Source organism: Molossus molossus, unplaced genomic scaffold (assembly GCF_014108415.1).
Source record: "Molossus molossus isolate mMolMol1 unplaced genomic scaffold, mMolMol1.p scaffold_m16_p_9, whole genome shotgun sequence".
Taxonomy (NCBI): domain Eukaryota; kingdom Metazoa; phylum Chordata; class Mammalia; order Chiroptera; family Molossidae; genus Molossus; species Molossus molossus.
This window is the reverse complement of record NW_023425403.1, coordinates 11,328,547-11,353,472: the sequence shown is the minus strand read 5'-3', so window position 1 is coordinate 11,353,472 and position 24,926 is coordinate 11,328,547. Positions and strand designations below refer to the sequence as shown.

At 44.6% G+C, this 24,926-nt stretch overlaps 2 protein-coding genes across 4 annotated transcripts in view; both read left to right on the top strand.

Moving 5' to 3' along the window:
• PDLIM3 (PDZ and LIM domain 3) overlaps positions 1–5,218 on the top strand; it is a 29,587-nt gene extending 24,369 nt beyond the window's left edge. For all 3 annotated transcript variants that reach the window (XM_036250021.1, XM_036250019.1, XM_036250020.1), the window contains 3 exons: positions 1,305–1,429; positions 3,005–3,116; positions 4,311–5,218. In XM_036250021.1, coding sequence (XP_036105914.1) covers positions 1,305–1,429; positions 3,005–3,116; positions 4,311–4,500 — 427 coding nt within the window. In that variant the 3' untranslated portion in view covers positions 4,501–5,218. The remainder of the gene's footprint in view (positions 1–1,304; positions 1,430–3,004; positions 3,117–4,310) is intronic.
• Positions 5,219–10,855: 5,637 nt separating this feature from the next.
• Positions 10,856–24,926, top strand: CCDC110 (coiled-coil domain containing 110). Its single transcript, XM_036250587.1, has 5 exons — positions 10,856–10,976; positions 19,830–19,885; positions 20,445–20,510; positions 21,901–22,005; positions 22,791–24,926. Exons 1-5 carry the CDS (start codon positions 10,856–10,858, stop codon positions 24,924–24,926), a joined length of 2,484 nt encoding a protein of 827 aa, XP_036106480.1.

Below are 24,926 nucleotides of genomic sequence, written 5' to 3'. Positions count from 1 at the left end.
CATTCTCAAAAGTGATTAATACTCTAGTGTACTCTATGTTCCTTCTTTGTGGGTCAAAAACTGGGAAAGGACGGGAGGTGGGAGGACTTGTATAAAAGATGATACTTCTCTCGTCCAATGGCATTCTGTGGAGAGGTCATTCTTTTCCCATTTAAAATTTCTGCCATGAATAAGGGTTTATAAGTGAATGTCTCAAGCTATTAAAGTAGATGATTTCCAATGGTCACTATTTTGACTAATTTTTTATTATAAATATGTGTTCAAAGTATTTTTGCCATCAAGTTTTTTTCAATTAAAAAATTTACTATAAGAAAATCTTATTACTTTTTTCCAGTATTACAGAACCACCTTTTGTAAATTAAAGTAGTAAAATGCAGAATGGTGCTGTGTAACAATATCCCAAAGCTATTTCTTGGGATGAAAACAATAACATCATAATAGCATAATGTATCCCAAAGCCATTTTGCAAAGAAATTCAAATATATGAGGTAATTATTTCCACATTTCATATAGGTAATAAGATTATGTGTGGATAGCAACTACCTTTTCTAGATAATGCCATTAGATGACAGAAAATAATAAAGTATTTAGTACTTAATATATAGTTTTATTGTGGCATTTTTTTATTGTTCATCATGAATATATTTGCAGAAAGAGTATTAAAATAAAGTTTCTCTTGTTGTTGTAAATTAATTATAGTGTGGCTATTCAGAAAATGCCGTCCAGTCAATATAACTCTTCTATGTGAAAGTTTCTGCATTGCTGCTTTCAAACACTGGCAATTCCAATTGTTTCATTTTACAAGCAAAATACCTCTGTTATTTTCCAGGAGTTAACAAAGCAGATTAATCTTAAAAATAAAATTAAACCATATACTTTAACATCAGAAATGAATCTAAATTTAATGACAATTTTATGACTGAGAATAATGGAACTGAGCTCACTCCTGCACTGTCTATCATGCATAGGTTGCCTTTTTTCTGAAAAAATGTTCGTTTTGTTTCTATTTATAATTCTATACCCATCAGACGCATCTTTTTTAAATTGCTACGAACAGTCACATTTTAGTTGCGCTCCATAGCATTTTGCCAGTGGGCGTGCTGATGGGAGCCCAGGCGAGCTGTGATGTGTAAGGCAGCCCATGTGAATAAACACTGCCGCTGAGCTGTGATAGAGATGAACTTGAGGATCTGACTCTCAGGAGTTACTGCAGATACAGTGATGACTGCTCACTGATGTCTTGTGGCTTCGAGCACGTCCTGCCTCGCACGCCCCTGACCCCACTCGCTGCCGTGTTGTTTCAGTGAGCCCACAGCCTCCGTGCACCCCCAGTCGGATGTGTACCGGATGCTCCACGACCAACGGGAGGAGCCCACTGGGCCCCGCCAGTCGGGCTCCTTCAGGGTGCTCCAGGAGTTGGTTAATGATGGTGAGTGACATGAACGTCTAGGGAAAGTTACTGATAGCCTGTTGGGAGGCTAGGGGGAGGGGAGGACAGCAAACATACTGGGGATGGAAGTCTAAATACTGACTTTATTCAGAAATCAGATGAATCTTTGCTCAGAGAATTTGAGTGGTGCCTGGTTTAGGAAAGGAGCTTCCAGGATGTGTCCAGGTAGCCACCAATTTGTAAAAAGGCACCAAACGCAAATGCCATTCAAAGGCGTCAAGGGCTATCTGAGCTCACAAATTGTTAAGAGTTTTAAGTGGATATCGCAAAATTTCTCAGCCTCCCCATACTCCAGAGTATCATCATCAAAATTTTAAAATAACAATGTACTGAACCCGTAGTATGTTCCATATTCTGTGCTACGCACATATGTGATCGTTTAATCCTCGTGATTACTGTGAGGTAGAAGCTATTATTTTCCGTTTATGAGAAACTGAGGCACAGAGAGGGTGGATTTGTACACACAGCCAATAAGAAGCAGAGGTGGGTATGCAGCCTCCTCCTTCAGCTTCAGGGCTCCTCCTCTTACCAATGTTTTTCCACTCCCAAAAGACACATACTCTTCTTTCAAAGTTGCACAAAAATGCAAAATGGCCCCTTAGGATGGCTAGTCAAAAATAAAGGGAAAATATAAGTATTGTGAGGATGTGGAGAAATGAGGACCCTTGTATACTGCCGATGGGAGTGTAAAATGGTAGGGCCAGTGCGTGGCAGTTCCCGAAAAGTTAAACATGGAGTCACAATATGGTCCAGCAAGCCCACTCCTGGGTACACCCAGGGGAACTGAAGGCAGGGACTCAAACAGATACTTGTACACTGATGTTCACAGTAGCATTATTGACAATACCCAAAAGGTGGAAACAACCCAAATGTTTATTGATAGATGAGTGGATAAACAATAGATCTATGCATTCAATGGAATATTATTCAGCCTTAGAGAAGAATGAAATTCTGACACCTGCTGCAACATGGATGAAACTTTTAAACAGTCTAAGTGAAATAAGCCAGACATGAAAGGAAAAATACTGTGTGATTCCACTTATGTGGGCATGAGGTACCTAGAATAGGCAAGCCATAGAGACAGGAATTACCATAGAGGCTGCCAGGGTCTGGGAGGGGAGGGTAACGGGGAGTTAATGTTTAATGGGTACAGAGTTTCCGTTTGAGATGATACAAATTTCCACAACTGGATATAGGCAATAATTTTATAACATTGTGAATGCACTTAATGCCGCCGAATTATACCCTAACAATGATTAAGACAGTCAACTTTTTATTGTGTATATTTTACCACAATAAAAAGAATACAAAGTGTTCTCTGCTCTTTTGAGTGTTTTGTAACAGCTCCCTACAACCACACAAATCGTTACCTCTGTCTTATAAGGCCCTGTTTCAGAGCAAGGTATGCTTGAACTCCTCCCGCTCCTTCTGAAATGATACTACGGGAGCAACTGAAGAATTCCTTAGGTTAAAGTGCACACCTTAAAATAGAAGCGCAGAGCAAACTGGAGCCAGCTGTTCCTTTGCCATAAATGGAAACACTTTGTTTTTCAGATGAGCGTCCCGCTGGGACTCGGAGTGTGAGAGCTCCAGTTACAAAAGCCCCGGGCAGTGCTGGCGGCACCCAGAAGATGCCAATCTGCGACAAATGCGGGAGTGGCATTGTGTAAGTTTCACTTTAACCCAGGGGTTCCCTGTTAGCCTTGGCAGCAGCTCTCCATTTCCACTCATTGACTTGAAATACAGTATCCACCACTCTTGCCACGTTTGACCAGGATTTCTTAGATGTACCCTAAAATGTCATATAATGTGAGTCAGCAGTCTTGACATAATTTCAGATTGTTCTCATGAAAAATCAAAAACAAAAAACAAATGGCCCAAAATAAATTTTTCAAATCATTTCCAAGAACCAAAACCGCCCTTCAAAAAGCCCTCCCTTTGTTGGATACAGCCTGTGAGTGTTTCCTTTTCTGTATAAACCAGAGAGACAAACAGGGCAGTCGTCAGGTTGTTGGTTAAAACAGTCTTACCCCGGTTTCTTAAATTGCACAAATATTCAAACAATTTTTTAAAATGTAGTGCTAGCTTCCATTTCAAGGGCCGTTATGTTTGAATACCCACACTTGCTGGTTCAAGGCTTCGAGTGAACCAGGTCATTGCAATCTGTCCACCGCCAACGCCCCGTGGGCCCCCCCTCCCCTCCCTCTTCTGTTCTGCTCCCACAGGCTCCCACGAGGCTCCATCTGTCCAGTCGTCCAGGGTACCTCCCAGGGGGCGGCGGGAGATGAGCCTGGACAGAGCACAGGAGGGAGAGAGAAACAGGCAGGACAGGAGGCTCCTCCTAAAACGGGGCAGTTTGTGACATTAGCAAAAGCAATCCTTGGTCCTAAATTGTAGCAAACAGTTTTGACAGTAGAGGCAAGTCCCCTGCTGTGTAACTGCCACCTCTGTCTTTGATCTGCTTTTGCTGGGCTCCACAGAAGAGAGGCTGGGCCACCGCGCTAGAGAGGACTTCCAGTTGTGTAGGCAACACCCTTGGCCAGGCAGCATCTCTGCAGAATCATGTCTCCCCCTTGCAAAGAAACAATGGGGAGAGATCATGAAGTAAGAGCCTACAGTTTCTAAGTCAATGGCCTGTTTGAAAGTCTGACAAATGTGCACATCAGAGAGGCGCCATGGTTCAGGTGGCGGTCTTCCACCTCCCTGACAATTACATCGGTGTCACCGCTGGGCCCTTTATGCGGCTGGAGGCTCGGGTTTCCTGAGTGTAAAACAGACACCACCTGCCTTATCGGGACTTGTCACCTTTGCACCAGGGTGTGGGCGTGGCATTCTTGACTGGTCTCCTTTTCCTCCCCAGCGGAGCGGTGGTGAAGGCCCGGGACAAGTACCGGCATCCGGAGTGCCTTGTGTGTGCCGACTGCAACCTCAACCTCAAGCAGAAGGGCTACTTCTTCGTGGGCGGCGAGCTGTACTGCGAAACTCACGCCCGAGCCCGCACGAGGCCCCCGGAGGGCTACGACACGGTCACTCTTTATCCCAAAGCTTAAGTCTACGCAGACCGAGCGCCCACGCAAGCACGCACGCACACTTACACGGGGAGACGTTCATGACTTTGGGCAGAAGTAGAGCAAACTGTAGAGTCCAAATCTAAAACCAAGGCTTGTTTATCTCGTTGCTAGGAGAGGGGATGGGAGGCAAACGCCCGCCCTCGGCTGTGTTTTGCAACTTTCTCTCTTTGGGGCTAGAAATAACTTGATGACATTTAAACTAATCTTTTTTTTTTTTTTTTGTATGTCATACTCCACAGTTTAAATTTATATTATAACCATCAAACATGTAAACGTCAAGCTATTTGGGGGAGTCTAGCTGTCTTTCCTTAACAAAGTGGTTTGGCAATTGTAGTAAGTACCAAATGATAACCGTGTATTCTAGCACAGCCTGTTATATGCTTTAACCATTAAAGTGCATGTCCGGGAGAAAGTCCCTGGATTTCTCTAGTTTTATATGCAACAATCATACCACTGGTTGCAACATACATAAGAAACACGTAAAACATTTTAAAATACCTAATGAAGTGGCGCTCGATGAATTTAGCGAAAATCAACATTCCAGTGAGCGGGCCCAATCATATGTACACTAACGATGCAGGTATTTTAAGAACACGTGGCTTCGTTTGTTTTTATTACTCATTTACTCTTTCTTGGGAGCCCACCATTTCTGCCGACAGAAGGGACATTTAAGTTTGCTAGTTACAGGTAATGCAGTCTCAGATTAAAACAGTTTCTTTTGTTTTGAAATAGTCTCTTTCGTGTTAAATGCCTCTTTCAGATAAATGCTCAGTCAAATTCAAGGTTCAGACTCCATCAAGGCTGTTTCTTTGTGCTCAAAGGTTGATCACCACCTCCTCCTTCCCAACATAGCATCTCCAAGATGTCGATCCAGTGAGAGGAGACAGTTCAGGGACCTCTTGAGGCAGGGAGGGGCTGCCGGTCCCCAGGGTCCTGCTTGCGTCCACTGCTGAAGTCCCTGGTTTCCCTTGTGGTCTGTTTTCTCGGCATAGTTGGGACTAGGCCACAAGCCCCCCTCCACCAGCACTTACGAAAGCACCAGCTGAGCCTTTGCTGGAGTCAGACCTGAACTCCAGGGGCGTTCTGGCCTCTGGCTCTGTTTCAGCACTGTGCCCTCCTACAGGGGTGCTATGACAATGGCCCTGACCTGCACGACTTACCTATTTCCCGTGCTCTTCACTGGGGACACGTGGGAACTTCTAAAACTGTCCTCTCCAAGCACAAACCATGGGCAAGGAGAACCAGCAGGGTGGGGAGGTGGGGAGTGTCTCAGGCCCTCTTGTCTTGTGACCTCATCATCTCTAGTCTACTGCCGTCCATAGGCCCAGAGCGAGTTTTCTCCTACTGTCCGAATGAGCAAGAGGGCCCGAGTTGTACTGCGCCAGGATGCTCCCAGACTTCCCGAGTATTCCTGATCCTGGCCTGTCTAGGGTTTCGATCCAGTGAGAAGAGCCAGAACACCTGCCTGGCCGCTGTAGACACTTGAGATCGCAACTGGACCAAAGTATAAATTCCTTGACAGAGCTGCTGAAGTAAAAGCAATGAGAAACTTTGAGATCAAAGACATGAATGAATCCAAAATACATTACATTTTTGGTTCAGGTGTTATTTTAAAGTAGTCTGCACTGGGAAAGATATAAACTTAAAAGTTTGGAAGCTAGAGAGCAAAGGAATGGTAACTGACCTAGAAAACCTGAGAAAGTTTAAATCCAAAGCAGCAGTGGAGAACACTGAAAATCAACCCAATTTCCCCTCCAGAATCGAAAAGGTGAGGGAATTGATAGCACCGGGCATTTCTGGACCAGAAAATAAAGGTGGAGTTACCCCAAAAGGCTCCAGAAGAAGCTGTTTGAGAAGCACCGAACCCCCAGAGGTGTCCCCGCTCTGCCCAGGTCACTTCCCAGAATTCTTCTCAGTAGTATGTGGAGAGGGTAAACCAGCATCCCTGACCTGGAGTCAGGAAGCCCAGTGGAAAGTGAGTGCACCCCACTAAAGAGGGGTTAGATGAAACAAGAATGAAATACTCGTGAGAGAAGTGTTCTCCTACCCCCCTCAGCAAGCTTCCCAAACAGAGCGCTATTTGACCCAAGTGCCTTGGGAGAAAGGGCACCCTCCACTGCTGGGTCTCTGCTAGGGGGAGGAAGCCTACAGCATCGCTGCGGGATGTGAACGTTTCATGCGTCAAAGACACTCTTCATCGTCCGTCTTACTCTGTTCCTCAAGTTCTCTTTCCAGCTTAGTTTTCCCACTCAGCCACTCATTCACTCTTCTCAGCTTGCAAACATGCTCAAATGCTCTACACCAGTCTAAAAGTACCCCTTGCCCTGACGTCTATTCCTCCTGAAGCTGCCTTGATGTTTCTCTGTGTCGATCCCTTTAGCACACCAAGGTCTTCGAATGAGAACATCTCCACTTTCTCAGGATCCCCAACATACCCCTATTAACAAGTTCTCAAAGTGGCAGTCAGCTTCCTACGAGTGAAAGCTAGTGGCTAGCCTTAGCGAGTTGTGGGGTTCATTCTCCTGTATAGATGTAATCAGGTTAAAAGAACACCTGAGGACACTTGATGGCTGGGGTGGAGGTGTTCACGTTTGGATGAAGCCTTTGAGCTGCCGGAGGCCCACAACCCAGCCAGGACCTCCTAAGTCCCAGCACGTAGGCCCCCTTCTCTGACCAAAGCACGAGGCTAAAGACAAATGCCCCAACTTGTTTCGTATGAGGAGCAGTTTGGTTATTTTTGCATGTACTATAATCTCAGCTATGATTAATGATAGCCTGGTGGTCCTAGGATTAAGGAAAACTCTTCTGAAGCTAAAAAATGCAGAAGTATTTTAGTCGGGTGATATATTGCTAAGAATAGACTGGACCAGCCTGTTTGGGTGCCGTGCCCTCCGGCTGGTTCCAACTTCGCGAATCCGCAGCTGTGCGTCAACAGGTGAAAGCGCCAAGGGGAGCTTCTAGTCGAAGATTTTGAAATATTGTGATTCATAGATTTTTTAAAATTGGTAGTACAGATTTTAGTTCTGTCCTTTGGCAATGAGCCTCACAATCAGATAAAAATCGGACATTGTCAAGGCGGTTGTTGGGCCGACTGACATATGTGACCAGAGGAAGCATCTCCCGCTGTCCGCCCAACGTGAGCCGAATGAAACAGCACCAGTCTCAGCACACTGGGAAGGCTGGGCTGGTGAAGTGGCACATGGCAGGAAACAGGAACTTCTAGTTCTAGCATTAACTAGAGTTACTGCCATATTTCTGTAAAATTTAGATGAAATATTATTCTATCCCATAAAACTGTAATTTGTTATGGGTAAAAAAAAATTCAAATCAATGGATTTAGGTAAAACCAGGGTTTCAGAATCAGGAAGTCTAGCACTGACCAGTTACAGAGTATTTGAAAAGTTCCTAACCTTCCCATGTGTCAACTTTCTAGCATATAAATCTGGGAAATAACCTTTTTCTCATATAATTCTACAATTCTCAACACCGTTAAGTATACACAAGAATGTTTCACCAAACGCTTCACTATGAGGAGCCTAATTAGGAAAGAAAGAAATTTAACATCCTCCAGAGTAAGTGTCTTGAGTCTAAACTCTGTGTACCAATTTGAAATGGGATAATGGACCAGCCGTGTCGTGGGGCAGGAGGAGCGCCAGGTGGCCCCGGCGAGTGTAATGCATCTTTGGGCCAGATTTTTCTGCACATCACTGGCCCTACTGAGCACCTGAGTGCTCCACAGCAGCCAGGAGCCTGAGAGGGCCTCAGAGGACCAGCGTTCTCCTGGTCCCACTGCGGGGAATGGGGCTTTCTCCATTTGGGGAGTCTAAAGGGAATTTCCTTATACTGACCCTTTTATCTAAGTCTAATGTATGTGCTTGGCAAGCAAATAATCATTTTACTTGACTTTAGTGACTTGGCTCCGAGGAGCTTTAGGGGCAGGCCGGGGGGATGAGAGCACACATGAGAAAAACACATTTTACAATGTATTAAAGTAGGTGGCTGGTGCGGGAAATTATAATCTACAATAAATGGCGGGTCAAGCGAATAACCATAAACAATGGATAATGACACCTCCCTCACCGTCTATGAAAATCAGTTCCAGATGAATAGCAAATCTAAACATGAAAGGTAAAACAATACAGCTCTTACTTTTAAAAGCATGAGAGAATCATTTCATGACCTTGGCAAAAGCAGACTTTGGGTGTCCACTCCCAAGGAGGGAAAGGAGAGCGCCCACGTGTGGGGCGCTCGGGTGGGGCGAGGCGGTGCCCTGCCCGCTCCGTGCTTTCGGAGCCAGGAGCACGCGGAGGGCCTCGACCGAGCCCAGGAGCAGTGAGGACTGTGTCTAGGCGAAGGGCGGGCCCGCTACAGGGGCCAGAGTCTAAACACAGCAGGAGGGAAGGGGCAGAGCTGGGTACGGGCACCTAGAAGGGAAGACCAGGGCATCCTATGGTGAGAGATCAGCACTGAGACTAATATTTATGTGGGCGATGCTCCCACAAGTAAGTATATAACAGATACTGAGAGTCAACTTCCTCCCTGTTGGTCAGGGACATTCCAAACATAGGAATGGAGGAACTGAGAAAACAGTATCACTGTGATATTAGACTGGAACTGGAGGTATAACTCATGCTATCCGATACAGATACAGAGATACAGAATTAATATGGATGTGCATGTATGTTTGTGTGTGTAGATGCATGTGCACACACATGCAGACATTCCCTGGCTCTGCCCATTGAGCCTCCTGTGAGCAGCTGCGCCCGGACTGGCCACGGCCACTAGCACTCACATCCTGGCTGCCAGAAACCCCTCCTCCGAAAGAAGCACAGGCTCCTTGGGCAAATGGCCGGGCTACAGGCGAGGGCAGGCAACCAATGGGATGCGCCTGGCACATCTGGGCGTGCCAAGAAAATGAAGAAAGGCGCGGTAATGAAGGGGACGTGTCAAAAGTACACAGAAGCCAGCTAGAGAAACTCCCACAGGCCCAGTTAAGGAAATTTAAGCAGCAGCATAAATCATGCTTACAACAAAGATAGTCCACTTGAGCCCACTGAATAAAATAGGACTGCTGGGTCCGTGAGACGGAGTCAAAAGACGTGTCATACTAACTACATGTGTACAAGAATTTGGACAGATACTGTAGCTTTTATAAAGGACATTATTGGGAGAATGGGTGAGACTTGAGTGGGGTCTGAGAATAGACTGTAATAATGTATCGACGCTAATTTCCAAATATTAACGGTTCTGTTGAGCCTGTGTTGAAGCGTCTCCTTGCAAGAAACACATCAATGTACTCAGGAGTAATGAGACATGGTGCAGTGGTTTTTTTGTCTACATTTCCCCTTCAAAATCTGTAATGGTTGTTGCTGCAAAATTAATAGATGCTCATTTAAAATGTTTACTTAAAGAGTGCCATTTTCCGAGTGGCACAAAGAGGTCCTTGGGTGAACCAGCTCCGGCTGCCAACAGCGACGTCCACCCTTAGCGAGCGGTTTACCCAGGTGCACAGCACTTGATGCTTCGCCAAATGAGACCAGGCCCGCGGGACAGCTCTGATGTGTGTGGTTAATACACTGTTATTTTAAGTTCATTCCTGGAAACGGGGGTCTTCTTTTAACCACAACAAACAAGTGTTATTTACAATACTGGTCTCGGGTGGTCCAAATCCCCACAGCTGAAACTGCTCTGGTGGGCGGGTGTAAGAGGAATTCCCTTCTCCATATAGCTTTGGTTCAACAAGTCTGGGTCAGCAGGGAAGACCCAAGGGAGGAGAGCGCCCTCCTGAGACTGTCCCTGGGTTCGAGAGGGCACAGCAAAGGGTGGGGCCTTCTCCCCACGCAGCTGTCCCAGAAGCGAGTCCCGCAGGGCATCCTGGCCCCGGGAACCCCGACCCCGCGCGCACCTTCTCTTCCCCCACCCCCACCCACGCTCGCGCCCAGCCCCCGCAGTGGCATCCAGGCCACCCTGTTACCAGGCAACGGGCTGCCCCAGCGTGAAGCAACTGGGCGGAATGCAGGGGAGAAGGCAGTTGGGAAGGAAAGAGCGCTTGAGTCGCAGAAATGAGCCCGGGTAAGAGCCAGGACAGGGCCAGTCCCTTGAAGGGGACCTGTGGGCAGTGGATGGGTGGTGGCCCGGCCCCTTCATCCCGCCGGTCTAGAGCTGGGTCTTCTGATTAGCCGCCCCAGACAAGTGCAGCCTCCATTCCTGCGCCCCGCTGTAGCCTCCAGCCTCCCCGCACCCGGCGCAGCGCTGTGTGGCCCCAGCGCGCCCTCCCGTGGCCGCCCAGGGCGTCTGCGTCCCGAATCCCCGCGCCTCCGTCCCTTCTCCCACCATGTATGGTTCTGTTACAGAAAAGCATCAGGAAAGGGATGAAGTTGACTGCGTCCTCCTCTCAGCGTCCAAGATCCTGCACTCCTCTGAGGGGGTAAAGGAAAGTGGTGGCAGTGACACAGGTACAGTCTCCAGGACCAGAGCCCCGAGGGCAGTGATAACCCTCCTGCCTTTTACTGCCGGCAGCGGGCCAACTGCCTAGGGCCACCCAAGTGCTTCCAGCACAGGTGTGCTCCCGGCAGCTGGTTCAGGGTGCTCAGCGGCACAGCTAAGACGGCGCGTTGCTTGGTGGCAGATGTTGTTCAAAGCACTTAAATGTACCAACTCTAAATCTCACAACAACCCTAGGAAGTAGGTACTACCATCATCTCCATATTACAAGTGAGGAAACTGAGGCACAGAGAGGTTAACAAATTCCCCAAGGTCACACAGCTAGCAAGTGATAGGGCCCAGTATTCAGTGGGGTAGGTCCATAGCCCAGGCCTTAAACACCACACTGTACTATACTAGTTCTCTCAATACCAATAAGAACTGTTGATGTTTTAGAGACACTAAAAAGATATATACTTTTTCCAAAAGCAGTACATTTTTTTACTGAGAGGTTATTGTTATTTATTTATTTATTTATTTATTTATTTATTTATTTATTTATTTATGTTAATCCTCACACAAGGATATTTTTCCATTGATTTTTAGATAGAGTGGAAGGGAGGGAAGGAGGGAGGAAGAGAGAGAGGTGAGGAGGGGGGAGACAGAGAATGATGTGAGACAGACACATTGATTGGTTGCCTCCTGCATGGGGATCAAACCTGCAGCTCAGGTACATGCCCTTGACTGGGAATCGATCCGACTGGGCCTAAGCCAAACCAGCCAGGGCCAAAAGCAATGCTTTTATACTAGGTATTTGTGGACTACAGGATATTCTGTGGGGAAGGTGTTTGAAGTCACCAGAGAGCTCCGATTTTCCAGCTCCACAGAAGTGTGACAAGATGTGTGGAAATCCCAGCCCGGGGATCTGAGAACACTGCAGTCTCTTCCTCCAGAGAAGCCGGGGTCACGCACCTCTCAGAGGCTGGTGTTCAGCGTGACCTGTGAGGGAGCGCACTGAGGGTGGCAGGCGCTACCTAGATGATGGGCCAGGCTGGACCCCCGGGTGCACATAACCTACGTGGTAGACGGGTCATCCAGGCACAGATGTGCTGACAGGAGTGGTGACCCAGGGACCCGAGGCCAGCACAGGATTCCTGCACCTCCATAAGTCTGGGGACTTCACAGATGCCTTGTCCAGGGCCCTGGAAGAAGGGGCTGGATCAGCCACACCTCTGTAGACAGAGACAGCTGGATGCCCAGTGACCACCAGGATAAGCATCATCACCATGGAGGCCAGCAGGACAGGGCCCACACCAGTCCCTCTGCTCTTGTGCGCTCCCCAGCCATGGATATACAGGCATCCCTGTGCAACCAGGAGCGTTCACAGGGACCCGTGAACAGGGAGAGAGTCCTCATAGTGAGTTTAGACACGGAGTCAGCTCAACATTTACCTCAAAGAGAGCAGCTAAGGTCAGAAGGGACAGAGGCACTTTAATTTGGCGAGATCATGTGTTCTCTAACATGAGTGAGAGTCAGGGCTCTGGAGAAAGGGGCCAGCATTTGTAGAACACGAGGTCACATGCACCATACCATACATGCGTGAGTTACCGCCTCTCCTGCAAACGCATAGTGGTTACAAGTATTGGCTCTAGCAAGGCAGGTGCTCAATAACTGATAGATTTTCTAAGTGTTGCCAAGGATGGCAGTGATTTCCTGCCTACAACTAAAGGCAAAATCAGCAGGTGGGACTTTGTCCCCTCTCCTTTCTGTTTTCCTAGTTACAGTTCAGTGTCACCATGTGACCCATGTCCTGAGTACTTGCCAACAGAATATTGCCCTGGTTTGCACATATAATGCCAAGTTACAAGAAGTTATATGCTGTTTCTGAGGTCTCTTTGATTTTTGTTGTTGTTGTTCAGATGGAGCGGGAGAGAGAGAGAGAGAGAGAGAGAGAGAGAGAGAGAGAAACATCGACGTGAAAGGGTTGTGCGAGTGGCTGCCACCTGCACAACCCAACCAGGGCTGGGGACAAACTGCAACCAAGGTACATGCCCTCAGCGGGAACTGAACCCGGGTCTCTCCGGACCGCAGGCCAACGCTCTAACTGCTGAGCCAAACTGGCCAGGGCAGGTCTCTTTGATTTTAAAAGAACAAGTAGTTATCCTAATTAAGTTAGCCTCGGTTTATTGGAACGGGGATGTAAGAGATACTTTCAATGTTCAGTGTGTTGTTTTGAGCACCTCTGTTCTATCCCAGCCTTTGTTCATTCATTCATCTAAAATATTCTTGAGCAAGCACTGTCCCAGGTGATGGAGATCCAACAGTGAACACAATGTGCAAAATCCCTGTCCACATGAAGCTTACCTTCTAGTGGGGGAACAAAGGATATTATGTGCAAGACAGAAGCGAATCCTATCGGAAAAGTAAGGCACAGAGGAGGGCGGGAGATTCAGAGGTGGGTAGGACTGTGCAATTCTAGTTTAAGTAGGTTGGTTGGAGACCTCATGAATCAGGTAACATATGAGCACAGACCTGAAGAGATGAAGGAGTAATCAGTGCAGATTTCTAGGGCAAGAGCATTCTAGACAGAAAACAGCGACTGCAAAGGCCCTGAGGTAGGAGGATGCCTGGCATGTCTGGGGAGCAGCTGAAGAGGCCAGAGCAGACTGGGAAGGGGAAGATAGGAGAAGAGTTCAGAGAGGAAGCTGGGGAGGGGGCTTGGGAGTTCCATGTAAGGATTTGGGGTTTATTCTGAACACAGTGGGATGCATCAGAGAGTTCTCAGCAACCCTCTCTTCCATCTCGATTGGACATTTTCAGTTTACCAAATCATCATCATGTTGATAATGCCCTTGCCTCTGCAGTAATGATTAAAGTAAATGTCTCATGAGCGTGTACTATGTACCAAGCACTGCACTAAGAGACTTACCTACACACTAGACTGCCTAGAATTACCCCTTACAGTGAGCGTGCGCAAAGCCAGGATTTAAGCCTGTGGTTCCCACAGTGATGCCTCAAGGAGGTGGTGCCCCCCCCCCCAAGGCTTTGAAACACAGTTACTTCTAGGAATAAATCTGAATTGTCATAGCAACACTCAGTATCGGAACTTGAGAATTACAAAGCTTTGACTACAGAGTGTCTTCAAATCATATAAATCTTTCATGTTTTTAAAACTCACCTGTTAGCTATGTGTGCACTTAATACTCTCTGTGTACACTGAATGTGACATGTTCTTCTGCAGGCTTCAGAATAAATTCCCCATACCTTTACCTAAATACCTCAACAGTCATTCCACTGGTGATTACCTTGTTTTTCACTTCTGACATGTAAATATGAAACAGCTAGAAAATCTAAGTTTAATATGAATAATATTTCTTGCATTTCCAAGAGTATAAGCTTCCCCAGGGCTGGGGCCTAATCTTCGACTTCGTCTGTTCACCTCCCCGTATTGTACGATGACCAGGGACTTAATAATTGGCCACATGTGATTGTGTTCTCTCTCCTGTGAGTCTTCGATAGTTTACCTTCTCATTCTAGAATCCCATAATTCTCTGCAGCTTTATAAGTATTGCTGAATTTTAACTTTTTCTTTCCTTTGGGAATAAGCAGCAGCCATAAGAAACTCTTAAGAACAAAAAATTATTTTAATAGCTTTTAAAAATAGAAAAATCCACCTGTCTGCCTACTCTGTGTCTTCACTGAATCATCTGAACGTTGCTGGGAAAAACACGTCTGAGTCATACCATGGGCCTCAATGCTACTTGGAAAACTTACTTAGTTTCCCAAAAAATGTTTTTTCAAACCCTCTCCAAGATAACTAATTCACTCTGCTTGTGTCGAGACCCCTCGCCACTACCTCTCAACTTGTAACATGATCTCTCATACTACATGAAAATATAGAAGCAATCAGGACCAAACTCCTCCACCCCAGCCTTCAGATCTGCTCACCTACGTATCTGGGTACCCATATCCTCTGCCTTCCCCGTTTCAATCAAAGGTCATTGCCTCCGGGTCCTCTCCCTCCTGGATTCTCAACTACTCAGCTTCTGCAATTAGCCTCCCTCCTTCTCCAGAATTCGTCATCTTCTCCCTTCCTACTACACGATTCCAGCCGCAAGCAGGCATACCAGAATCTCCCATGGTTAAAAAATCCTTGGTCTCCTCCTCTCTTCCAACGTGGGCCCTGTTCCAGTAGACGCCCTTTTCCCTGCCATAGTAAAAAAAGGAAGAGGTGTCCCTAGCTAACGCTGAACACAGCGTCACAGTCCATTCTCCTCTCGAGACACTTCATGTAGGCCCTGTTCTTGTCACCACACAGAACCCCTCGCCTCGTCCAGGCCAGCAGGGATGTCCACGTCGCCGATACACGTTCCTAGAGCCAGAGACTGGGAGATCCAGCTGCCTGTTGACTTCTCCACTTTGAGGTGTAACAGAGAACTTCAACAGATCTAAAAGTGTTTCCCCTAAAATATGTTCTTACTCCTTTCTTTCACATTTCAGCAAATGACATCATCATTCTGTTCTCACCAAAAACCCAAGGGTCACCCTTCATTCTTATCTTCTGGCCACATCTAATCCTCCAGTAATGGTGCTGGTTTTACCTCTACAGCACATCAGGCATCCACCTATTTTTCTCCTTCTCCCCCACCTCACGGCCATTCTAGTCCAAGTTTCCTTGTCTCCCACTGGGGTTACTGCAAGGTCCGGCTTCACCACCTCCTCACCCAGTACCATGCAGTAGAGTGCCCGTACAGTTTCAGTCAGATCAAATCACTCTCGTGGTTGAAACCCCCAAAACTTCCCACTTCACTGAGAAGAAAAGCCAGCCCCAGGCCCTACATGATCTTGGTCGTCGCCCCATCTGAACTCTGACCTCTGTTCCCATCTGCTCTTTAGGTTGCAGACAGACTGGCTTTCATTCCGTTCCGCACACACAGAAACTTGTTCTGCGTCAGGACCTGGCTCCTCTGTTCCAAATCCCCCCAGAGCTGTCCCCATGGTGGCTCCTCCGTATCACTGAGAGTCGCAGAGCCAGAGACCTTTGCTGCCCGTGCTCTCCAATGCTGTCCCGTCCTCACTCATCCTGTTAGCCTATGTTCTCTGCGGCACTCATCACTATTTGAAAGGATGTGTCTTGCTTGCGTCTTTGTGTTTCTTCTGTGTACTCCTTTGGAGTGTGGGCACCATGAGAGCAGGTGCCCGGCGGTCTCACCGCGGTCTACGGTCCCCACAGTGGAGCACGCCACACGCGGACACTCGGTGTGTGAGTGAATGGTGCTATGTTGTGGAAGGAATGAACCACTAGAACATGAAACATTGCTTAAAGCTAAGTCATTAGCTTATAAAAATTATTCTAGACTTTTATGTAGATATTTTATTCATTTATTTGTTTGTTTGTTTATTTATTTATTTTGAGAGGGAGAGGAAGGGAAAAAGAGATAGAAACATTGATGTGAGAAACACCAATTGGCTGCCTCCTGCACGCCCCCTACTGGGGATCGAGCCCGCAACCCAGGCATGTGCCCTGACCGGGAATCAAACCTGGACCTCAGTCCATGGGAGGATGCTCAACCCACTGAGCCACACTGGCCAGGCTCATGTAGATATTTTAGAGTCAAGCAAGGTCTCAGACCTTCCTCCTCCAGTTCCAAATAAAATGAACATCAACAACAACGAGCCAGAAAACCAGTAAAAACATCACCAGCAGCAACAGAAGAAGAAAGGGGGCACCCCCCCAGGACATAAAATTAGGGAGTGGAGGCAAAAGTAAAAACAGAAGATTCTGGCAAGGTAAATTATAGCCTGAATCTTCTGTCAGAAGCAATAAAGCAAGTTGAAATCCTGAAAATACTCAGAAACGCTCCCCCCCCCCCGCCCCCTGCCAACATGAATACAAAAAGATGAGGCAATATTGTCTTGCTATGGACTGGGGTTTGGGTGGGGAGAGCGGAGCAGCTGCTAGAGTCGGTGGGAAAAGCCAGAGGCCCATCAACAGGAGCTGACTTTGCCTGCAGGAAAGAAAAGGTTCTGGGCTGGGCTACCACCAGCCCACGGAGTTGCCTTGGGTGCTTTAGAGAAAAGGACACCCTACTCTCGATGGGTGCAGACTCACACGAGTGCAGCTGGCAGGGCAGAGCGGAGCATGGGATGGACTTCAGCCCGCACACATCCTCTGGCCAGGAGCCCTTGTGCAGTGAACCACCTCCACAGTCACACGCGGCAACCCCAGGTCTGGGACTCCAACTGCATGGAGGACACGATCCCCATCAGGAGTATTTCCTGTGAAAACAGGATGCACTGCCCACTAGATTTCTAACAAAAGTGTCAGGGAGCAACCACACAACAACAGAGATCACATCCTCCAACAAGGGCTTCACACAGCTCCAGATGACCCCCCGCCCAAGTCCCCTCACCTGATGTTGAGGCCACAGAAAAGTGCAGAGGAAAACACACTGGCTCCGAAACGCAGGGAGCTAGACCCCAAGGATACAGGGAAGGGTGGAAGATAACAGAAATTCTGAGCTGAGTTGCTCAGGTTGCCATGAGCCATATGAAAACCAGCAGCGTAGAAACAGTGCCAACACACTGCGGGCACAAATGAAGAGACAGAGGGAGGGGCTCTCATTATAAGTGATATAAAATCTAAGCCGGTATATACATTCCATGTTCTTTCTTTACAGTCTTTTACTATATCCCTTGACTAAGTCTTTAGATTTCTTTTGGCCCTTTATTTCTTACTCGGTCTTAGCAAAAGGTGTCCTGCATTTAGCCTCGGACTCGCTTGCAAGTCCTACTGAGACCGAGGCAATCTGGGGCGGGAGGCGGCTGCTGCAGGTGCGGGAAGGAGGGAATTCCCGACGGTAGATCCATTAAGAATAAAGTTGGGCTGAAAATATTTACAATAGCAATATCCTATCTTTGTGTCAAATAGCTTTGCGGGAAGTATGGTTACAGCACAGAATTAAACATCATAAAACTTCATAGTGTGAAAATAACATAACTAGCAAATATGAAAAGTGAGGAGGAGCTGTGCTAATTTTCTCATAATTTATTCCCTGCCAGGAAACACTGAACACAACAGAAGTGTGTGTTATTATAAAAAACATTAAAATTCCGATCCCTGCATCCTTTTCATGATATATTTTCATTCGTTTAGAGTCATCTCAGAGGAAATAATCTCTCATGTAGTGAAAAAAAGACCTGAATACTAGCAATAATTTGCCATTCTTATTCTATGAAATATAAAGTGAATGCCATTTGTTTAAAAGCAGCGAGTATAAAATGATCCCACTGGTCTAAAATCATTCCATTGTCGCCACATATATGCGTAGGGAAGGGTAAGTGCTCAAAATTAACAACAGTTAGTTCTGGGTAATGGGATTCTAGGTGATATGCTTTTTTTATTTGCATCTTGATCTATTTGAGTTCATCAGTAGAGGTTGTTTTTAGATTCTGAAAATCTTGGGGAAGCTATGCTGCACTGGTCCAGGCCTCACCTGAATTCGTTTTTATCTGAGATCAACGTTTCAGACTCACATTTTCCCCCAGTAAGATGCAAAGCTGAGCGATACTGACATGGCCTGCTGTCCCTCCCTGCCCTCCGATGAAGGTGGGATTCTTCAACTGGCCAAATGGCCCCAGGCTCTGAACCAGAGGGGCCCCCAGGCTCTGAACCAGAGGGGCCCCAGGCTCTGAACCAGAGGGGCCCCAGGCTCTGAACCAGAGGGGCCCCAGGCTCTGAACCAGAGGGGCCCCAGGCTCTGAACCAGAGGGGCCCCAGGCTCTGAACCAGAGGGGCCCCAGGCTCTGAACCAGAGGGGCCCCTCAGTGGTGAGGCCCAGCTGCAGGGAAGGGAGGTCGGCAGGGGCAGGGTTACACTTTGCCACCAGCTTCTGTAAGATCTGGCAATATGCCCTGGCCGGTTTGGCTCAGCAGTTAGAGCAGCGGCCCACGGACCAAAGAGTCGAGGTTTTGATTCTGGTCAACGGCATGTACCTCAGTTGCGGTTCATCCCTGGCCCTCGTCGGGGTCATGCAAGAGGTGGCCAATCAGTGTCTCTGTCTCTCACGTCGATGTTTCTCTCTCTCTCTCTCTCTCTCTCTCTCCTTCCCACTCTATCTGAAGATAAATGGGGAAATTTCCTAGGGTAAGGATTAAAAAAAAAAAGGACCTGGCAATCTGGCAGACTGTCATTCCAAGAAGATATGCTGACCTCTTTTCAGAACCTTCTCTTAGAACAGGCATTAATTTCATCTCATTCAGGACACTGCATGTTTTTTGTTTTGTTTTTTCAATTCTTTAATAAAAATGTACAAAAGTGAGCAAGTAGCAACCATTTGAGCAAAGAAGGATGTATGTCAGGAAATGTATATAGTCTCTCCCTGATGCAGATCTATAATCTATGTTCTAGGGAGGAACACATTGATTTTCATACTACAAGAGCATGACCAAAATTATGCTCTGTTAATCGAACTTGTTTTCCATGATGATGAGAAAAACATTGTATGGCCATTTCACAAACACTAAGACTGACACAGTAGTCTGCCCAAGGTCTTTCATAACATGAGGATTATTAGTATTTCTACCCCAAAAAAAGTAGTTTATATCTCAGAAACAAAGACAATTTCAGTTTTTGAAAGTTTCAAGTGTTAAAGTTAACAGTTTGAAAAGTAAAACCACTATTACAAACTCAACTAGATATTTTAAGGGAAAATAATTATTTTGTAAACTTATTATGTGAATAGCCTGGTTCTTCCTAATGTGAACCTCAAATTCTCATTATCTCCTTGTCTCACCATCCAAAACAGGAGACTGCGTTCCATTATAGTTGTTTAAAAATACAAGTTAATAATTAAATCACACGGTTGTTCGATTTTTCTTTTTAGAATACGGCTGCATATCAGAATCAGAAAATCAAATTCAACCACAATCAGCACTAAAAGTAAGTAGATTCTATTTTATTTTCTTCAAACATTTGTGTAAAGGCTGATCATTTTCAGAATAAGTACTTCCAAAATGCATATGGGTTTTCTACAAAAGATCTTCATGAAAATGCATTGGAGATTTAGCAAGAATGACAAAGAATGTGAATCACTTGACCCCCATGTGATTCTTTCTGGTAAATGACAACTTTAGGGACATAAAAAAATAATAATAATCCTAACAGTTCAAGAGGTATATGTTCACTACTTAAAAATACTCAATCCTGCCCTGGCCAGTTTGGCTCAGCAGTTAGTGTTGGCCTGCAGACGAAAGGGTCTCGGGTTCAATTCCCGGTCAAGGGCACGTACCTGGGTTGCAGATTCAATCCTCCCTCAGTCCCCAGTGGGATCGGGTGGGAGGTAACCAATCCATGTGTTTCTCTCACGTCAGTGTTTCTCTCTCCATCCCTTCCGCTCTATCTAAAACAAAAAAAAATCAATGGAAAAATATCCTCAGGTGAGGATTAAAGAAATAATAATAATAATATCCAATTCCATGCCTTGTTAATTTTATTATAGGCCCTTCAGCATCAATTGGAATCATTCCAGGCTCTCCGAATACAGACTTTGCAGAATGTCAGCATGGTATGTTTCATTTAATGCACATATAAGAAATACCCAAACCTAAGATATCATCCACATTCCTAAGCTGATGATCACTGACCAATTGATTAACTGATATAGAATGAAATATAGTAAAGGTTGCAACATTTCTAGGCTTCAAATTTAGAGAAAACTATATTCTGTTATACATATTTGGATATGACACAAAAATAAATAGCACTCACTGATTTTTTAGACTTACTCTATAGAGTCTACAGATAGGGACTCTCATTATAAGTGACACAAACTCTAACCCAAACTAAGGGTAACTGAAAATCCGAGGGATTTTCACTTGGGGAAGGCTGAATCCAGATAGGAGTGTGACTGGATCAGGACTCGCGTCATCAAGGACCCAGTCACACTCCTATCTGCTTTCCACAGTAATGGATCCTCAGACTCCACATGGTGCCAGAGGGGCTGCTAGAAGCTCCACACCTTTATCCCTCCAGATTCCGGTCAGACAGAGAAGAGTCATGCTTTTCTCTCTTCCCAGCTTATACTGAGGCTCTTGGCCTGATTCTGATTGGCCCAGAATTAATCATAGGCGATACTTGAACCAATCACTGTGCATAGGAGGCAATACTCCAACTGGTTAGCCCTGAGTCACCTACCACGCCTGGAGCTACCTGTGGAATCAGCATCACCAAAGGCACATGGCCTTTATCCAGAAGAAATACAGAGTAGTTTTAAGAGAAAGTTAGAGTATGAATATTGGGGGTGCAGAACACAACACATATTCCCCAAACCCCCAATATAAACTTCACCCCAATATCTTTGTACTAAAAGCTATTGCAGCCTGGCCGGTGTGGCTCAGTGGTTGAGCATCGACTCATGCACCAAGAGGTCACCAGTTCAATTCCCGGTCAGGGCACATGCCCAGGCCAAATCCCCAGTGGAGGGCATGCAGGAGGCGGCCAATCAATGTGCTGTCTCGGTGTTCCTCTCTCTCTAAAATCGATGAAGAAGAATAAATAAATAAATAATAGAATAAAAGCTTTTGCAGGGAAATGGGAAGATAAATCCCTGAGGGTGACGGAATAGGTTCCATTCTAATGCCAGAGAGGTCTGTGAGGTCTCTGATGTGTTCCACAATGTAAAAATCAAACATCTAAAACTATTTGAATATACTGCATGAGATTTTACTGTCTTTCTAATTTTATAATCACATAATAAAGACATCATTTTCTTAATGAGTTCTTTAATTATAGAGATTATAATAAATTAAGTTTAATTTATATTTTATGTGATGGGAAAGAATTTTTCTGTGCAGGAAGTTAAAAGGTATCTTTTAATTATAGTATCTATTACTCCTATATGTATAACTTTATAAACCTGAAATCAAGTTCTAACATTCTCAATTTATCTTTTAAAGGTACAGTCTGAAATCAGTGAAATATTAAACAAAAGTATTATTGAAGTAGAAAACCCACAATTTAGCTCAGAAAAAAATCTAGTATTCAACACACACATTGAAAAGGTATGTTATTCTGTACAAAATCATTCTATCTTTAGGTATTTTTAACATGTTACTACAAACAGTTTACCTTCCACTTTACATTTTCCCCTTCCTCACAGGGCGATTGGATTGTCAGAGATGAAAATAAGGGAATTCCCTTCCTGAAAACCCTAAAACCGTGTGTCTACCCCCGTCCTTCTGCAGCATCCCATTTCCCGTAGGAGAGTGGGTGAAGGGCATTTAGCTTAGTCCGGCTACCTAAAGATCCCAAGTAAATAAAATATAAGGCAGTTTTTATAGCCTATCTGTCCACCTTCAAGTTTTCCTACTTTCAGGACTGACCTAGACCTGGGGTGAATTCCCTGGGACAGGTTCAAACCAGTGTCACTGTGTCTATAGTGAGGAGAACTCACATTTCTAGAACAGCCACAGCCCTAGAATCATCTGAAACCAGGAATGCAGGCTAAGGTTGACAAATAGCCCAGAAATGAAAATATTCATTGTCCTTCAACTTCCATTTGGCCTGTTGCATCTGTCTTTCTCATCTATCTATGACGGTCTCTTGAGAGATGCTAAATATCTATTTCTGAAATTGAGGGGTTGGCCCATGTATCTCACCGCATAAGAAAGTAAGTACAATTTCTAAGCAAACTGTCAAGTCCAGAGTTACAGATCTCAACTGTTGTTTGCTGTAGGTGATTAAAATGTTCATTTGCTTACAAAATAAACCCTTCGCAAAATATCTTAATTTCTTGGTCATGTGGCAAATGACAGTACATTTACAGTGTGCTTTTTATTGTTACTAGCCTATAGAGAATCAAGAAGAAATCCTTTCTGCGGAGAAAATGCATCATCTTGAGGATCCCTGGACCCTTCATTCAATGGAAGAAAAGTTCAGCAGCGGCAGTGTCCACAGTCTCTCTCAAGGTATAAATATTCTACCCCAGATACATTTCAAAGACATAGTAACTCTAAGAACTTCACCAGATCATTTACCTTCAAACGTAATTATGAACGCTTCAGAAAACTGTGACATGTTGAAGAATTATAACATTTATAGTTTTCTACCTAATGCACCTCAAAATGTTATGTGTCAAGCCGATACAGCCGTTCAGGATAAACCCAGAATTACTGTGCCATTTCCCAAGCACGGATTTTGTGAAAATTTAGATGACATTTGCCATTCGATCAAACAAATGAAGGAAGAACTTCAAAAGTCACACAACAGGGAACTGGCCCTTACAAATGAACTTCAGACTTTAAAAATGAACACAAATGTTCAAAGTCACATTAACTATGACCTGTCCCCCGTTCACAAGGAACAAACTAACTTTATTAAGGAAGAAAATACAGAAAGTAACTTAAATGAAGATATAAAATCAAAGAGAATTTTAGAATTAGAGGCATTAATAACTAAACTACTCCCACTCAGGGAGTCAGTGTCAAAATTACATTTGAATTTTTGTAGGAAATGTAAAAAATTATCTAAGAGTGAAACACACAGGGCAAAAAAGAATGAGAGAAACAATAAAGAAATTCCTATCACTGGCAAGAACATTACAGATTTAAAATTCCATTGCAAACTTCCAAGACATACACCATCATTCTTTGACCCAACAAAATATGAAATGAAAGACAAAGAAAGGCAACCATTTGCAATTAATCGAGGATCAATAATATCTGATAATGAGAAAACATCCAAAGCCAATTCTGTGACTGAGCAATGTGTTGCAAAAATTCAGTACTTACAGAATTACCTAAAAGAATCTATGCAGACACAGAAAAAAGTTACGGAACTGGAGAATGAAAATCTAACCCTTAAAACCAAAATACAATCTCTTGTCTTCACCACACAATCTCTGATACAAAAAATTGAAATATATGAAAAGCAACTTAAGAATTTGGTTGAAGAAAAGAACACTATTCAGTCCAAATTAATTAAAACAGAAGAAGATGGCAAAGAATGTCTTAAAGAATTGAAAAAATTAATTAGTAATTATAATGTTCTCCAAGGACAAAATAAAACTCTAGAGGAAAAAAACAGTCAACTTTCTTTGGAGAAGCAACAAATGATAGAAACATTAGAGCAACTAAAAAGTAAAGAACAAAAAACTCAAAATGATATGGCTGCTGTCAATAATGAAAATAATCGAATGAGTATAGAAATGGAATCAATGAAAACAAATCTTCTATTGATACAAGATGAAAAGGAAATGTTAGAGAAAAGAACATACCAGCTTCTAAAGGAGAAAAGCTCACTTGAAAATGAAATAAAAGAAAACCAGCTGGAGATAATACAGCTAAAAGAGAAAGAAAGGTTGGCAAAAACTGAACAAGAGACACTTGTTCAAATATTAGAAACAGTGAAAAATGAAAAATGTCACCTTGAAACAACATTACAGCAATCTATTGCTGCTAGACAAATGATGGAAAGAGAAATTGAGAACATTCAAACATACCAATCTACTGCAGAAGAGAATTATCTGAATGAAATAAAAAATGCAAAATCAGAAGCAGGTATTTATAAGAAGAGTTTATCAGAAATGGGCAATGAATGTGAAATGTTATCAAAAATGGTAATGGAAATTAAAACAGACAATCAGATTCTAAAAGAAGAACTAAAAAAACATAGTCAAGAAAATATACAATTTGAAAACAGCATCAGCAGACTTGCAGAAGACAAAATACTTTTAGAGAACTATGTAAGAAGTATCGAGAATGAAAGGGATACCTTGGAATTTGAGATGCGGAATCTTCAAAGAGATTACTTAAGTTTAACTGAAAAAATCTGTGGCCAGCATGGTGACCTTTCAAAAATGGGTTACAATTCAAGAAAAGAGAAGTTCCATTTTGACAACTATGATACTTATAAAGACACCTCTAGTCCCAGGAGTAGGCCTTTAGCTCCTGATTTGAAAGGTATGTATATTGTGGTGGATTAG